Consider the following 17,474-nt stretch of genomic DNA (forward strand, 5'->3'; position numbering starts at 1 on the left):
GTCAGTTCTGTTTTGTTTGTTGTTTTTTTTTTAAGTCTAGCTGATCAGACAGTGCTTGGCCCTTTTATTTTTCTAATGCGAGGTTCACTGCAGGACACATTTCTCACAGGGGCGGGATGGTGGGGAAGGACCTGGTTGGAAAGCGGTGGCAGTGTCCTCAGCTCACCCTCCTGCGAGGAACGCGATAGTGCTTCCGTATCAGCGAGAGGAGTGTGGTCACCTCAGGCTGTTCTCCCGACAGAGATCTCCAGGACACACCAGGGGCCCAGGCCCTGCCCTTATGGGTGGCTTCCTGATAAATGCTTGTTGAAATGAAAGTTGTCCAGGAACCAGACAAAAGCAGCATTATGTGTTCTTTAACTCTTCATCTAGACCACGCTATATAAACTCCTGAGTCCTGTCTCCAAACACTTTCTATAAGAGACTAACAGAGCCTTAGAATTTTAATGTTGTAATGATCAGAAACACTTTTCATCCTTTTGCTAAGATCTTGAGTGAAATAGAGAACTTGGAACTCAGAGGAACCTTAGATCAGCATTTCCAAAAAATCTTTGTGGGCTGACAAGAGCTTGTTTGAAAACATTAATTAGTTAATTTTAAAAAATTATAAACTCTGTTCTCTTTTTCAATTACAACAATGAACCAAAGGCTTTAAAAGTCTAAAGAATAAGTAAAGCTCTAAAGTTTGACGTTATTTTTCAATATTTTCTAAGCATTTACAAAGATATTTGTATATATACAGATATAAATGTATTAAATATGTATATAGAGAAGTTTTAAACCAAATGTAGTCCATTATAATATACCCACTGTCTGTAGCTTGCTTTTCCCCCCACTTAATTTCTTTCCATGTCAGTACATACAATTCTACCTAATCATTTTTGATGGGACATGGTTTTTCATTGCATGAAAATTGATGTTTTTTTTGGTGAGGTTTATTATAATGTATTTAACCAGTCTCATGGTAGACATGTAAGTTGTTTCATTTTTCTGTTGTTGATGAGACAGTGAATTATCTTGTTCCTAAAGCTTGGTGCATTTGTACAGTTATTTGTGGGGTGGAGATTCCTAGAAGTGGAGTGGATAAGATAAAGAATATGTGTATTCTGAACTGTAGAAGCTATGATAACGTTAATGCTCTATGAAATAGTATATTAAAATAACATGCCATGATCAAATTGAATTTATTACAGAAATACAAGGATAGTTAGATTCAGACAAGCTGTTAAAATAGTATGCTGTTAATTGATCGAATAAAAAACATTTAATCATCTGTCTCCTTTTTTTTTTTTTTTTTTTTTTTTAGACGGAGTCTCACTCTGTCACCCAGGCTGGAGTGCAGTGGCCGGATCTCAGCTCACTGCAAGCTCCGCCTCCCGGGTTCACGCCATTCTCCTGCCTCAGCCTCCCGAGTAGCTGGGACTACAGGCGTCCGCCACCTCGCCAGGCTAGTTTTTTGTATTTTTTAGTAGAGACGGGGTTTCACCATGTTAACCAGGATGGTCTCGATCTCCTGACCTCGTGATCCACCCGTCTCGGCCTCCCAAAGTGCTGGGACTACAGGCTTGAGCCACCGCGCCCGGCCCATCTGTCTCCTTATATGTTAAAAATACATTTTATAGGCCGGGCGCGGTGGCTCAAGCCTGTAATCCCAGCACTTTGGGAGGCCGAGACGGGCGGATCACGAGGTCAGGAGATCGAGACCATCCTGGCTAACACGATGAAACCCCATCTCTACTAAAAAATACGAAAAAAAAAAAAAACTAGCCGGGCGAGGTGGAGGGCACCTGTAGTCCCAGCTACTCAGGAGGCTGAGGCAGGAGAATGGCATAAACCTGGGAGGCGGAGCTTGCAGTGAGCCGAGGTTGCGCCACTGCACTCCAGCCTGGGCGACACAGCCAGACTCCGTCTCAAAAGAAAAATACATTTTATAAAAATAATTCTTAATTAAAATCCTTAGGACAGGAGACTCTTAGTAGCACCCTTCATATCTGTCTCTTTCCCATAGTTAGCCAGTTTCATGCTTAGTGATGAATTGTTGGAAACATTTTCAGTTAAAGTTGGGAAGTAAGCAGAGATGCCTGCAAGCCCTTCAGAAACCTGGCCAGGCCTGCCATGCGTGGCTCACACCTGCAATCCCAGCACTTTGGGAGGCCAAGGCGGGTGGGTCATGAGGTCAGGAGTTCAAGACCAGCCTGGCCAACATGGTGAAACCCTGTCTCCACTAAAAATACAAAAATTACCTGGACGTGGTGGCGGGCGCCTGTAATCCCAGCTACTCAGGAGACTGAGGCAGATAATTGCTTGAACCTGGGAGGCAGAGGTTGCAATGAGCTGAGATTGCACCACTGCATTCTAGCCTGGGTGACAGAGTGAGACTCCGTCTCAAAAAAAAAAAAAAAAAAAAAAAAAGAAAGCACCTGGCCGTCTCAGAGAGACAAGAGTCAGGCTAGAGATATAAAGAATAGAAAGGAGTAGGTGGCAAATGACCATTATCTGCAGGTGATATGACATTGCACCTGAAACTAAAAAACTGTTAAAAATAAGATTCTGTAAGATTTTTTACATTATTAAAAATAATTACTGTTTATTGGACTCTTCCCTCATGCCAGGAACTTCAAAGTACTTTAAATAATATACTCCCTGTGGACTATTGTTTGATCTTTACCAAGCCCAGGAGGTGGGGACCATTTTAATTTCCATTTTACAGATGAGAAAACTGAGGCTTAGAGAAGTTTAGTAATTTGGCCACAGTTATATAGCAAGAAAATGGCAGGGCTGGCACTCAAACCCAGTCTGTCTGACGTCAAGGGCTGTGCTTAGACCATTGCTGCCTCTTTGTAGTTGTGTGACCTTGGATAAGTCAGTTCAACTCCAGGGGCCGCAGTTGCACCATCTTGAATATAGTGTGGTTGATTAGACGGTCCTGGAGAGCTGGGGTTTTGATGCCCTGACTGTGTATGGGGGCCAGGGCAGGTGGCATGTACAGGAACCAGATGTGTTTACTGTCCAGGAGAACCTCAGAGCTGGTGTTTGGGCTTAGTAGAGCCACTTCTCCCCAGCCTCAGCTGTTTGTCATCATCATGGTCAAATGTCAGCTGGGGATTATTCAAAGAGAATAATAAGGATTCCCCCATTTATTTTATTTGTTATTTTTATAAATAGCTAACTCTCAGGGTGACTCAGCTAATGGCTAGATACAAATGCCCGTGTTTAGCCTTTAGTTTCAGTTCCCTTCTGGAGTTAGGAGGTAACAATCAGGGACATTCTGCTCGACTCTCCTTCTGCCCTGGATCAGAGGGGGCCCGATGGGCAGGAGCAGAGAAGGGGCAGGTGAACCTGGAAGCCTGGAAGTGGCCACTGTGTCTCCAGAGCCTTTAGGTACCAAATGACATTTAAACCTTTCTCTTTCTTTTCTGTTGCCCCAACAGCAACCAGAAACTCAAACAAAAGCACACTGAGGCTGCCTTCTGACCAAAAGTTGTTCTCCTTTGGGGTTCTGCTGTGCTAATGATGGCTTCTGTCTCCCTCTTCAGGTATGGAGAGAAGGGGAAAGCCATCCGGATCGAGAAGGTCATCTACACGGGGAAGGAGGGAAAGAGCTCCCGCGGCTGCCCCATTGCAAAGTGGGTGAGTGTCAAGCCCACTCACGAGCCACGGCTGTGCCTGGTTCCCCTTGCTGCGTGTAGCTGAGCGGGCAGGGGCGGGGGCCAGGTGGGTGTGTAGGAGACAGCATGCTGGCTGTCCAGGGGAGCCTTAGAGCTGGAATCTGGCTCAGGGTTAGGGTCATTTCCCCCAGCCTCAGCCGTTTGTCCTCATCTTGTTTAAATGCCAGTCCCCGGGTCTTGGGCTGGCCTTGGAACTATGTTAGTCCTCACACTCGGCTCATCCTGTCCCTGTGGCTCAGGGCCGGAGGGGTAGGAAAGAGGAAGCTGGAGATGCTGTCATGACCCGATGGTGGACCCCACTGTGGACTGTCAGACTCCTCGTCCCCTTCCATATGCCCTGGAGCTGCCAGTGCTTTTGTCTGCTGCTTGGAAGCCAGAGACAAACCTGAAGGCTGGCATGCTGAGATCCAACCTGAGGGAAGAGGCCAGGGCTCCGGGCAGCACTGTGGGCCAGTCTTGCCTCTGCCCTGCTTCTAAGCAGTTTCCTACCAGGCAGCCTAGATATCTCCACAGGGAGAACATCAGTGACTCAGACCCTAAGTCACCAAACAGAGTCCTTCTGACCTTGCCCTCCCAGTCCACAGGGAGATCTTTAAATAGCAGAGCATCTGCCTCTGCAGAACAAGTGCTGAGGAGGAGCAGCCAGGTTCCTCGGGTGCCTGCAAGCTCAGCCTCGTGCTGTGCTGGGCAGTGGGTATGGGTGGAAGACGAGGGCTCGGTCCTTGTGTTCAGCCTGTTTGTGCTCTAGAGACACATGAAAGAAAGTCGTGGAGACTGCGGTCATTGAGAGGCAGACTTGATGCTGTGGTTCAGAGGAGGAGGAATGCTCAGGCTAGGTTTCCCGAGGTGGGCGTGCCGGGGGCCATGAATACTGACTGGTCCGTTATTAGTCAGGCTGAGGAGAGTGAGGAAGCATTCCCAGTGAGGAGAATTGTGTGGGCAAAGGCAGAGGGGCTGGGTGGACAGACCCATGGCTGGCTGTGAGGGAGGTGGGTAAGATAACCCCTGTCAGTGTACGTCCATCCGTGCATGTTGTAGGAAATTCTGACATATGCTACAACATACATAGGACATATGTGCCTGTTTTTACCTGGTATACACTCTGTGCCTTTGTGTCTTTGTGTTTGGTGAAAATAAAAGGCGTCTGAACTTGAACTACCAAGTTTACTATTTTTAGCAATTTTTAGTTAGCATTGCAGAATTATGTACAACCAAAGAATCCGGAATCACTTCATGTATTCCTAAGTATGAAGAAGCAGGCTGCCCCCACCGTCGTGAGAGGTGGTCATTGCGGTGAGAAGTCTGATGTGGCTCATCATGGTGGGGTGTAACCTCCCCAGAGAACCCATCAGAAAAAAGATGTCAGCCCTAGAGTGACAGCTGCCACTTTCTCCTGCTAATCCATGCAGTCATTGAGGAATTCCAAAGTCTTGGACATAAAAATGAAGATCTTGGAGCATAGGTAGAGTTGGAGACTTTTCCAGCTTCAAGACAGTTGGCCCCTTAAAGAATAGCTGGTCCTGTGGGTGGCATTAAAGAAGATGCATTTCTAGACCCCGGATACAGTGGTAAAGCAATAAGCCCTGCCCAGGGCTCATGTGGCCCCACTGAGGGCTGGGAAGAGCATGTTTGCCTAGAGAGCAGGGCCAGTTCCTGGGGCTAGGAGAGGAAGGCAGGAGGATGGAGGGGCGGGAACGTGGTCCTCAGTATGCCATTGCTCTGGGGTCTGTGGACGGATGCCCAGATCAGGGCGCGTGGGGTGCAGTGAACTAGAAGTTACATTCAAGTAGGGAACAGCTCGTGGGTGTCACCGAGCCCTGGTGGATGAGTATAGAAGGTGCTGATAGTGTTTGCAGAGGGTGGGACTTCCCATGTCTGATGAATGAAGAGAAAAGGAGAGGAAATATCTTTTTTTTAATGGGAGGAGCAAATGGGTGGTCAATCACAGAACTATTGTAGTGGCAAGAAAATGGCAGTGCTGAGGGCTTTTTTTTTTTTTTTTTTTTTTTTTTTTTTTTTTTTTTCCTAGCCATCTCCTTTAGTGTGGTGGAGTTCTGGGGTTTTCTTTTGGCTACAGAGCTGCCAAATACCCTGTCTTTTGATAAGAGGGCTTGGTTTAGAGAGTTCCACCTCCTTTGGAAGTTGGAGAGGGGTTGGGTGCTCCTTCTTCCTGCCCTGTGGGGAAAGTGACCCACAGATCCTTAGAAGGATGGATTATTCTTGGTGGCAGTGTAGTGTCATGAGCCCAGAGCCAGTTCTGTGGCCACAGGTGAGTACAGGCATCCAGTGCCTCCTGTGCATGTCCCTACCCTGCCTGCCTGGTCCCGTGTCCAGAGCCTGGCTTTTGTGCCTCTTTCAGCCTCTCCCTAGCCCCCAACCATACCTTCAGCTTAAAGCAGTGTGCCTCACATGTTCTACACTTGACTGGCCAGGATTCGGGGCCACAGTGAAGGCACATCATGGGTACACCCAGCAAATGTGTGTTGATAGGATGACCTAGGAAGCAGTGGGTCAGCCCAGAGAGCCCTCTGGTCATCTGTGATTTTAAGGTGGCCTGTACAAAATGTGGAAGATTCCAGGCGTGCCCTGGTTGCACTCTGAAGGCTCAGAACAACAGAGGCATGCCAAAGGCAACACCTGGTACAGCAAGATGGGCTCTGGGAAAGAACTCCAGAGATGCTGCCTGTACTGGTGTGTAAAGGTCACAGAGGTCAGAAGGCAGGTATTTGTAGGCTCATTAGGGACACAGTGAAACAGACTTAGGAGGCCACAGGTGTTAGAACCAAGCACCGTGGTGGGAGCTGTGGGAAGACAGGGTTGGGGTTCTGCTGGGGGTTGTGTTACTCTTGGTCTGGTGCTCAGGGAATTCTGCCCAGAAGCTGGATGAGCTGTTGAGGAGTCTGTGGCTGAGTTGGAGCCGTCTCTGTTGCTCTACTCAGGTATGGATGTTTTTCTGCCTCTGTCAGCCTTTGACTTGGACATTTTTGTGTGTGTTACCCTGCCAGGCTCCTTCATAGGGGTGTGGGTAGGGAACTCCTCTGCGCTGTTTTCTTAGTTTTTTTAGTGGACCCACGGGCCTGTGAGGATGGGCCACAGATAGCTGTCTGTTTGTGTCCAATGATATTGCGTGTTTGCCATTTGGGAAGCCAGAATAGCATGGCCTCAGTCACAGCCATGACTGGTTGGGTGACTTGTGTGCTCTGAACCCTCTCCCATGAGTGTGATTGGCTGTGTTCCTCCTGGCCAGGAGCGGAAGTTGACCTTAGTGCCTCGCAAACCCTAGTCACAGAGACCACACCTTATCAGTGTCCACAAATGTGTGTCAATGCCCGTGATGTACTCAGCCTAATCTGCAGGAATCCAGGCAATCACACAGGGAGTTCTACACAGTATCTGATTTAATACTGTGTTCAGGTGTTACTGATACCCAAAATACACATTTCAAAAGAATGATATAATTGATGCTTTAGTGGGGAAGCACCATTCTTGCTGGGCCTCAGAGCAGGAATTCATGGCCAGAGGTGTGTTTTGTTCAGCATGCAGAGTATCCTTTCAGAGTCTGAAGGAAATTCTGGCACATGCTACAGCATGGGTAGGACATTACATTAAGTGAAATAAGCCATAAAAGGATAATTACTATATGATTCCACTTACATGAGGTACCTAGAACAGTTAAACTCAGAGGCAGAAAGTAGGTTGGGCACAATGGCTCGCGCCTGTAATCCCAGCACTTAGGGAGACCAAGCGGGCAGATCACCTGAGGTCAGGAGTTCAAGACCAACCTGGCCAGCATGGTGATACCCTATCTCTACTAAAAATACAAAAAATTAGCCAGGCATGGTGGTGCGCGCCTGTAGTCCCAGCTACTCTGGAGACAGTGGGGAGAATCGCTTGAGCCCAGGAGGCAGAGGTTTCAGTGAGCTGAGATGGCACCACTGCACTCCAGCCTGGGCCACAGAGTGAGACTCAGTCTCAAAAAAAAAAAAAAAGAAAGAAAGAAAAAAGAGAAACAGAGGCAGAAAGTAGAACGGTGGTTTCAGGAGAGGAGAATGGAGAGTTCCTTAATGAGCAGAGTTTGTTTTGCAAGATGAAAAAATTTTAGAGATGGGTGGTTGTGATGGTTGCACAGCAATATGAATGTACCTAATGCCACTAAACTGTGTACTTTGAAATGATACAATGATAAATTGTATATTTTACCACAGTTAAAAAAAAATGGAGCACTCACGTTTTTGGAGAGGGATTTTATGTAAAATCTGGATTTCCATTTTTTTCTTGCAAAATTGGAAGAATTAGCTTCACTAGGCTGGAATTCCCCCGCGTGGTAGTTGATGGCAATAAGGCCTGGCTTCCCCCTGTTCGTGGGCAGATGCTTTTCACTTTGCCGCCGTCCGCACCACCCACTAGTCCTGCATCCGGCCCACCTTCTTCATTTGTATTACCTGCCTGGCTACCCCTTGTATTACCTGTCATGTCTCCCAGCATGGACCCACTCGTGACCAGGTCTGTCTGCAACCCAGCATCTCCTGACCTCCAGACCCACTCGGTGGGGGGGGTATCCTTAGAGACCACTCAGGTGCTCTAAGGCAGTGGTCCCCAACCTTTTTGGCACCGGGGACTGGTTTCGTGGAAGACCATTCAGGCATTAGATTCTCTTAAGGAGTGCACAACCTAGGTCTCTCACATTCGCAGTTCGCAACAGGGTTCGTGCTCCTATAAGAATCTAATGCTGCTGCTGCTCTGACAGGAGGTGGAGCTCAAGTAACGGATGCTCGCCTGCTGCTCACCTCCTGCTCACCTCCTCCTGTGCAGCCCAGTTAGTAACAGGCCACAGACCTAGTCGGTACAGGTCTGCACCCCGGGGGTCAGAGACTCCTGCTCTGAAGTACCTCAACCTCAGGGTGCTCCCAGTTAACTCGCCAGTAAACCACACCCATGCCCACACAGTCTCCTGAGCCACAAGGTGTGGAAGTCACTCAGGGTTTTTCCTCGTCCCTCAGCCTCAGGGATCCATTCTTTCTCCTGTTTCCTTACCCCCCCACCGTAGTTAGGACTTTATTCATTTTGCTTGCATTATGTCAGTGGTGTTCCAGCTGGTCTCCCAATCTTGCCCTTCTCCCGATTTTCTGCCCCGTCCCCTTTCTAAAGCATGAAACTCTTTATGTAAGACCCCTGCTCACCATCCTGCGTGGAGCCCCTGCCTCAAGGCCTTGCCCCTGAGCCTGACACTCAGAGCCCTTCCCAGTCTACCCTCATCCTTCCCCTGCCCAGAGGCCCCCGCATCTTCTCTGGCCACGGAATTATCTGGCATTCTCTGGCAATTTTCAGCCACCTCCTTCCCCAGCTCCCAGGCCTCTTGGCCCTGACATCTTTTTATAAACCAGGACAGTGTTTGGGAGTGAATGAGAACCCAGACCTCAGACCTGGATCCTGAGCAGCAGAGCAGTAGATGCCCAGGACTCTCGCTTAAAAAAAAAAAAAAAAAGGTAGCTTTATTGAGATATAATGCTCATACCATACAGTTCACACATTTGAAGCATACAATTCAATGGTTTTTGGTGTAGTACATTTTTAAATTGTGGTAACAGTGTATAAACAGGCTGGGTGCAGTGGCTCATGTCTGTAATCCCAGCACTTTGGAAGGCTGAGGCAGGAGGATCACATGAGCCCTAGCAGTTCAAGACCAGCCTGGGCAACATAGTGAGACCCCCTGTCTCTTAAAAATTTTTAAAAAGTTAGCTGGGCATGGTGGCATGTGTCTGTATCCTAGGTACTCAACAAGGCTGAAGTGGGAGGATCGCTTAAGCCCAGGAGTTCGAAGCTGCAGTGAGCTATGATCATGCCACTGCAATCCAGCCTGGGCAACAGAGTAAGACCCTGACTCTTTAAAAAAAAAAAAAAAAATGTGTGTGCAGAAATAAAATCTAACATGTTAACCATTTTTCAGTGTACAGGTTGGTGGCATTAAGTACATTCACGTTGTTGTACAAGCATCAACATAGTCTATTTCCAGAACTTTTTCAACATCCCATACTGAAACTCTGCACCCGTTAACAATAGTTCCCCATTCTCCCTTCTCCCAGGCTCTGGTAAACTCTAATCTACTTTCTGTCTCTCTGAATGGAACTGTTCTGGGTACCTCATATCAGTGGAATCATACACTGTGTGTCCTTTTGTGTCTGGCTTATTTCATTTAGCATGTTTTTGGGGTTCATCCATGTTGTAACATGGATCAGAATTTTGTTTCTCTTAACAATTTTGTTCTTATTAAGGCTGAGTAATACTTGGTTGTCTGTCTATACCATGTCGTACTTACCTGTTCATAAACCGATGGACGCTGGGGGTGCTTCCACCTTTTGACTGTTGTGAATAGTGCTGCAGTGAACGTGGGTATTCAGGGATCTGCCTGAGTCCGGCTCTCGGTCCTTTGAGTGTATTCCTAGGCATGGAATTGCTGGATCATGTGGTGATCCTATGTTTAGCTTTTGGAGGCATTGCCAGACTGTTTTCCACAGTGCCAAGCCCCTTGCATGTTAACTAAAAACACACAGGTATGCGGCATTTTCTCTGCAAATGTTTTAGGATAACATAAAAATCTGACTGTATTTTGGCTTACGGTTTTTATCTGTGTACTTTTACTCCTAAGCCTATGTAAGTCATCAGCACCTTAGATTTTGTGGTAATTATCTTTTATGTCACTCTAAATAAATAACTTTTATGTTTTTGTTCCCTAACAAAACATTTGTTCCCCAGTAATGTTCCCTGTTTGTTCCCTAATAATGGTCTCTTAGCTTGTGAGATTGCTGTCATCAGGGCATGACGTCCCTAGAACCCTGCCCTTAAGACCTGCGCGCTGGGTCTGTGTGACAGAGGGAGGGTGGCACCATGCAGAGGCGCACGGGTACCTGGCTCCTGCCCCTCACAACCTGCATCCCTGCAGGTGATCCGCAGGCACACGCTGGAGGAGAAGCTGCTCTGCCTGGTGCGGCACCGGGCAGGCCACCACTGCCAGAACGCTGTGATCGTCATCCTCATCCTGGCCTGGGAGGGCATTCCCCGTAGCCTCGGAGACACCCTCTACCAGGAGCTCACTGACACCCTCCGGAAGTATGGGAACCCCACCAGCCGGAGATGCGGCCTCAACGATGAGTACGTAGCAGGGGGTTGCAGGGCCAGGGCCCACCTATAGGGTCCTGGGCAGCAAATACAGGAGACTGCGGGCAACCCGGGGGAAGGCTCCTAGGGGCCCTCTCTGCGGCACTGTTTGTCTTGCACAGTTAGGACTGTGGTTGAGGAAGGCATATCCACAGATCTTGCTTGAGCTGGGTTCTAGCTCTGGCTCTGGAGGGTCTGCTAATTTGACTTCACTGTTAAACCCCAGGTTGATATACTGGCACTGATGATGTTAGCGAGTGTGAAGTACATGTGCCCCACAAATAGAAGGTATCGAAGATATTTACAAAACCTGCCCTTGGCCAGGGATGATGACCCATGCCTATAATCCCAGCACTTTGGGAGGCCGAGGTGGGTGGATCACAAGGTCAGGAGTTTGAGACCAGGCTGGCCAATATGGTGAAACCCCATCTCTACTAAAAATAAAAAAATTAGTCGGGCGTGGTGGCACACGCCTGTAGTCCCAGCTACTCAGGAGGCTGAGACAGAAGAATCTCTTGAACTAGGGGGACAGAGGTTGCAGCGAGCCAAGATTGCACCACTGCCCTCCAGCCTGGGCAACAGTGAGACTCTGTCTCAAAAAAAAAAAAACCCTGCCCTTATTAGAGTTTTTCCCATTTTTAAAAATGAAGATATATTTATTTACAATAAGATTCATCCTCTTAGGTATATAGTTTTGACAAATGTTTACAGTCACATAGCTACCACTACCACAATCAAGATATACAACAGGGCCGGGCATGGTGGCTCATGCCTGTAGTCCCAGCACTTTGGGAGGCCAAGGCGGGTAGATCGCCTGAGGCCAGGAATTCGAGACCAACCTGGCCATCGTGGCAAAACCCCGTCTTTACTAAAAATACAAAAATTAGCCAGGCATGGTGACACATACCTGTAATCCCAGCTACTCAGGGGGCTGAGGCATGAGAATCACTTTCACCCAGGAGGCGGAGGTTGCGGTGAGCCAAGATCGTGCCATTGCATTCCAGCCTGAGCAACAGAACAGGATTCTGTCAAAAAAAAAAAAAAAAAGGATATAGAACAGTTCCATCTTTCCAAGTGCCCTGTGCCCTTTATAAGCAAGTGCTCCCCTAGCCCTGGGCAGCCACCAGTCTTGTTTCCTGTTCTGTAGGTTTGCCTCTGTGAGAATGTCACATAAATGGGATCATACAGGGTGTAGCTTTCTGAGTCTGGCTTCTTCCATTGAACATAGTGTTTTCAGTGTTCATCTGTGTTGACGTGTGTCAGTAGCTCGTCCCTTTTTATCACTGAGTCGTAATCCACTGTGTGGATCTATCACAGTTTGCTTATCCATTCCCCAATTCAGGGCACTTGAGTTGTTTCCAGATTGTATTAAGCATTAATTTTCATCTCAGTATACTTTGTTGAAAGGCCTGTTAGCATCTGGGCTATAGGAAATAGGCACGTTCAAACCCTGGGGCTCACATCATCTCCCTGTTCATGTGGTCTGTGTTGGAGCTGGTTAAGATATTAGAGTTAAGGGAAAGTGTAAACCTTAATAGGTTTTTACCAGATTCTTCCCCCTTACTTCAGTAAATCCATGTGCTGCTCCCAGCAACAGACTCAATGTTAAACTTACAGGCTCTCAGTGGTGGGGGCAGAAGAGGCTGCTTAGATCTGGCTTTCTACTCAAGGAAACTTGAGAAAAGGGTTGGGGGCAGGGAAGGATGGGTCTCAGTCACTGGGAGGCTGGTGGGTGCCAGGGCTCAGCAGGGCCACCTCTTGAGGGAGGAGGAATACTCCAGAACGAAGCGATACTGCATCTGTATCCCTGACCTGTGCTGTGTGTTGCAGCCGGACCTGCGCTTGCCAAGGCAAAGACCCCAACACCTGCGGTGCCTCCTTCTCCTTTGGTTGTTCCTGGAGCATGTACTTCAACGGCTGCAAATATGCTCGGAGCAAGACACCTCGCAAGTTCCGCCTCGCAGGGGACAATCCCAAAGAGGTGAGCAGAGCTGGGCGGGGACCCTGCCTCCCACCCTTTCTCACCTGGCGCCCTTCATAGTCCAACGGGAGGTAGGACTGGCACGCCATGACTCAGATGCGCAGGAAGTGGAACTTGTTTTCGTTTTTTTAAAAGCTCACCTTATCTTGATGTGAAATAAGGGGTGTGTGGAGGGCACCAAGTGTGAAAAATTAGACTTAGCAGTTACGGGTGCCCCCAGGCTCTTCCAATTTAAACCATCTCTTTTAGGTAATTGTTCCAGATATCGAAGATACATATTCAAATTCCTTGTCAGAATTTGGCCCTCTCAGAAGTCATTTCTCCCCCCCATCTTCCCAGGACACGTTTCTGGGTGTGAGGTTTAACGGGAAAGGTCATCTCCGGCATGTGGGCCACCCTCTGGGTCTTTGCTGTACTTCCCGAGGCATCTCCCACCCTGCCTGGCTGCCAGACAGACGTCTCTGGGCAGTTGTCCGGGCCCTTGCAGTCTCCATGCTGGGGGCCTGGCCTGGTCCCTGGGCTGTGGACTAGTGTCCGCACAGTACGACCTCTAGGCACAGCACGACCGCTAGGCACAGCACCTCCTCTCTGCAGGCTCTTTACCCAGACCCCTGCCCTGCAGGGCCTCCCCCAGCCCCAAGACAACAGGGGAAGGCACCCTCAGGCTGTGGGAGCCGGAGCATCTACTCAGGCCGCCTCCCCACTGTTGTTCGTCCTCTGATGCCTGCACGGCAAAGGCTCTCCCGAGCAATGGTCTACACTCAGCTCCAAATGCAAGGAAGGCACAAGCCTGTCCAGGCTGCCAGCCATTTCACCTCCCTCCTGCCTGGGCTCCTGAGCGGGTGGAGTGCTGGCTTCCTTTGCTAGAATACAGACAAATATCCAAATATCTGGACTCAAGTCGCGACCTTCCAAATCTCTCCAAGCTCCTAGTACCAGAAGGACTTCCCACTTCCCATGGCGCAGGGTCACCCTCTGTACACCAAAGCCCATGTCACCTTCTGTGCTCTGGCTGCCAAGCTTGGGTCCTCATAAGAAAAAAGAAGCATTTTCAAATTCAGAGCTCTTTATTTACCCCAGACCTGGCTTTTAGACTTCAAAATAGTCTAATAGACCTTCAGATAGTCTAATTTGTTATTAGATTTTTATTTATGATAAGATTCACCCTCCCCCACAAGCAGCAGATGTGGTTGCTTCAATGAATGGAGCCCTGGGGCCACCAGGACCTAAGAACTACCAGGAATGGAAAGACATTGGCTTAATTTCTTTCAAATTCTTTCCCTAGTCTACCAACCGCCACTTCCTGTGCTCTTACGACGTGCTAAGCCCCTCACAGGTTTCTCAGATGATTTCATGATCCCCCCACCCCAGTGATCTAGGCACTGTTACCCCTCACTTTACAAATGAGGCAGATAGCTTCCTCAAGGCCATGTGGCTAGTTCATGGTGAAGGCAGGATTGAAACCCAGGCCTGTGTGTCCCTAGAGCTCACTAGCCTCACTGGCCCAGGCTGGCCTGATCAAGAGTGGCTAGCAGCCCTGGCCACCCCACTGGATGTATAGCTGAGCTGTAGGTCTCCACCTTCCATTTCTCATTCTGTGTGCTTGGTTCTTTTTCTCTTTCCTCTCTTCCTGCTTGCTTCTTCATAAACCCTTTGTGCCTGTGCTCATGGTATCCTAGGAGCCCTTCAAGCCCTGCTTGTTTTCGGAGGGCCAGACAGGCTGTGGATACCTGGAGCTCTCTGCCACATGTCACCAGGGGCTGTGGCTTCACGTAGAGCAGTGCTGTCCCGCAGTGCTTTCTGTGATGGTGGAAACATTTTCTGCTGTCCATACAGGAGCCACGTGTAGCTGCTGAGTATTTAAAATGGGACTAGTGTAACTGAGGGACTGAATTTCTTTAATTTTTATTAGAATTCAGGCCGGGCATGGTGGCTCACACCTGTAATCCTAGCACTTTCGGAGGCCAAGGCGGGTAGATCACCTGAGGTCAGGAGTTTGAGACCAGCCTGGCCAACGTGGCAAAACCCCGTCTCTACTAAAAATATAAAAGAAATTAGCCGGGTATTGTTGTGGGCACCTGTAATCCCAGCTACTTGGGAGGCTAAGGCAGGAGAATTGCTTGAACCCAGGAGATGGAGGTTGCAGTGAGCCAAGATCGTGCCACTGCACTCCAGCCTGGGTGACACGGTAAGGTTCTGTCTCAAAGAAAAAAAAATTAGTATTCATTTGTATTTCTGTAGCTACATGTGGTTTGTGAATAACACAATATAGTACGAGTCTAGCAGCTGGAGCTTTGAAGTCTGTATCCCTGGCTCCTGACAGGCTCTGGGCTGGGCTGGCCTGCACTGGCTATGGACTTTCTAGCATGGATCCTGCCTGCCTCTCTCTTCCTGTCTGTAGCCTGGGAGGAAGGATCCACAGTTGTTGCTCTTGGCTTTTTCATTCCCACTATGCTTCACCTCTGACTTAGGGTGTTCAGCACTCGAAAGCAAGAAACTGTTTGATGTGTTCTGGGCTGAACTGGGCGGGATCCTGAAGGAGCAGTAGTTTAGCCGTCAGGATGACTAGACCTTCAGGCCATGGCTTCCACAGCTTTTCCTGGGAGCCTCAGTATCCCCAGCTGTGAAGTGGACACAGCACCACACCTTCCTGAAGGAAAGACCGGAAAGACACCGGATGACACCTCCCTCCCAGCCTCGCCCACGATGCTTCAGGAATGCCAGTCCACTTCCAGGGTGCAGGGTCTGCCAGGCGGGGCTGCTCTGGATGTGTGACTGCTCCTTTCTCTGCAGGAAGAAGTGCTCCGGAAGAGTTTCCAGGACCTGGCCACCGAAGTCGCTCCCCTGTACAAGCGGCTGGCCCCTCAGGCCTATCAGAACCAGGTAATGGGCCCCGGGCCTTTTGTTGCCCACATGTCACCGTCCACATCTCTGCTCAGGCTCTGAAGTTGGGAAGTAGGAGAGTGGGCTCTCTTGCTCTCTTATGGGAAGAGCCCAGTCCAGAAGTAAAGCAGTATGATGTAGTTCTTTGATAAAAACCCCTTTTTTATACCAGGCTACCTGCATCCCACACTGTCCCTCTTCTATCCTGGTCTTCCCCCTTCCCCTGGTAACCCATCCACCTCCTCTGGTCTGGTATCCACTGGTGAGGCCCGAGTTTCTTTCCCCTGTTACCCCTGTTGTATCTCCTAGATAAGGCAAGGGGACTTGGGATAACAAAGAAGGAAGTAATTCCTACAAGAGCCTGAAAGTAACTTTTTTGTAGCTGGGGCCTCTCAGCCAGAAAACCTCCCTCCTGCAGTCAAAGGGCAAGGTGACTATCATCCTTAACATCCCGCCTTCCGGCCGGGCGCGGTGGCTCAAGCCTGTAATCCCAGCACTTTGGGAGGCCGAGACGGGCGGATCACAAGGTCAGGAGATCGAGACCATCCTGGCTAACCCGGTGAAACCCCGTCTCTACTAAAAAGTACAAAAAACTAGCCGGGCGAGGTGGCGGGCGCCTGTAGTCCCAGCTACTCGGGAGGCTGAGGCAGGAGAAGGGCGTAAACCTGGGTGGCGGAGCTTGCAGTGAGCTGAGATCCGACCAGTGCACTGCAGCCTGGGCGACAGAGTGAGACTCGGTCTAAAAAAAAAAAAAAAAAAAAAAAAAATCCCTCCTTCCAAGACCCGGCCTCCCCAGGTGCAGAATTAGGGCCACTCACCTCAGGTCATGTGAGCACCTCTCCTTGGCCATCTACATAGGTGACCAACGAGGAAATAGCGATTGACTGCCGTCTGGGGCTGAAGGAAGGACGGCCCTTCGCAGGAGTCACGGCCTGCATGGACTTCTGTGCCCACGCCCACAAGGACCAGCATAACCTCTACAATGGGTGCACCGTGGTAAGGAAACCTGTGCCCTGTCATAGCGCCACCTGTGGGGCAACTGTGGGAGGGAGCCCACCGTGGTCTGTTCAGAAAGGTGGGCTGAGGGTAGGGAGGGACCTGGAGACAGGACCCTTAGAACTCCAAAAGGTTCCCTGCAAGATGGCCTGCCCTCGCCCACCTCCCAGAGAAAACCATCACCAGAAAACCCTTGAACAGACAAGGCTAGCTTTGTGTCTGTGTCTTAGGGGGATGCTGCAGGATGTAGCCCCTCAAGCACCTGGAGTGCCCAGTTATCTAAAGCGTGGGCCCCGGTCTCTGTGGACACTTGGATTTAAATGCAAACAAACCCTTGATTCATTCTTTAGACAAATGTGTATTGAGTACCAGCTGTGCCCAGGCACTGCCCTACATGCTGCGGGATGAAACGGACAGAGTTCCTGCCCAAGTATGTGTGGGAATGTACTGTAGCAATGAAGGCCAAGAGGGAAAAATGAAGTAGAGTGAGGGATAAAGCAACAGGAGATGCTATCTTAGATGAGAGGCTGCTCTGAGGAGGGGACATTTGAGTTGAGATGTGAACGGCGCAAGAGAGTGAGGGAGCCACTTTCTGGGGATAGAGTGCTCCAAGCAGAGGGACCAGCATGCGTGCAGGCTCCGAGCGGGGAGCAGACTGGGTGTATGTTCAGGGAACATCAGGAAGGGAGTAACTTACTGCAAGGGGCAGGGAGACTGGGATTGGAGAGGCCGGCAGGGACCAGCTCACAGGGAACCTTGAGGGCCAGGGCAGGGTTGCAGGGTTGTGATGG

At 49.4% G+C, this 17,474-nt stretch overlaps 1 protein-coding gene across 3 annotated transcripts in view; it reads left to right on the forward strand.

Annotated features, from left to right (window-relative positions):
• TET3 (tet methylcytosine dioxygenase 3) overlaps positions 1 to 17,474 on the forward strand; it is a 124,285-nt gene that overhangs the window by 93,149 nt on the left and 13,662 nt on the right. For all 3 annotated transcript variants that reach the window (XM_009184442.4, XM_031655280.1, XM_009184443.4), the window contains 5 exons: positions 3,537 to 3,630; positions 10,609 to 10,817; positions 12,654 to 12,804; positions 15,598 to 15,687; positions 16,546 to 16,683. In XM_009184442.4, the coding sequence (XP_009182706.2) occupies positions 3,537 to 3,630; positions 10,609 to 10,817; positions 12,654 to 12,804; positions 15,598 to 15,687; positions 16,546 to 16,683 (682 nt within the window). The remainder of the gene's footprint in view (positions 1 to 3,536; positions 3,631 to 10,608; positions 10,818 to 12,653; positions 12,805 to 15,597; positions 15,688 to 16,545; positions 16,684 to 17,474) is intronic.

The sequence above is a fragment of the Papio anubis genome, chromosome 14 (genome assembly GCF_008728515.1).
Source record: "Papio anubis isolate 15944 chromosome 14, Panubis1.0, whole genome shotgun sequence".
NCBI lineage: Eukaryota > Metazoa > Chordata > Mammalia > Primates > Cercopithecidae > Papio > Papio anubis.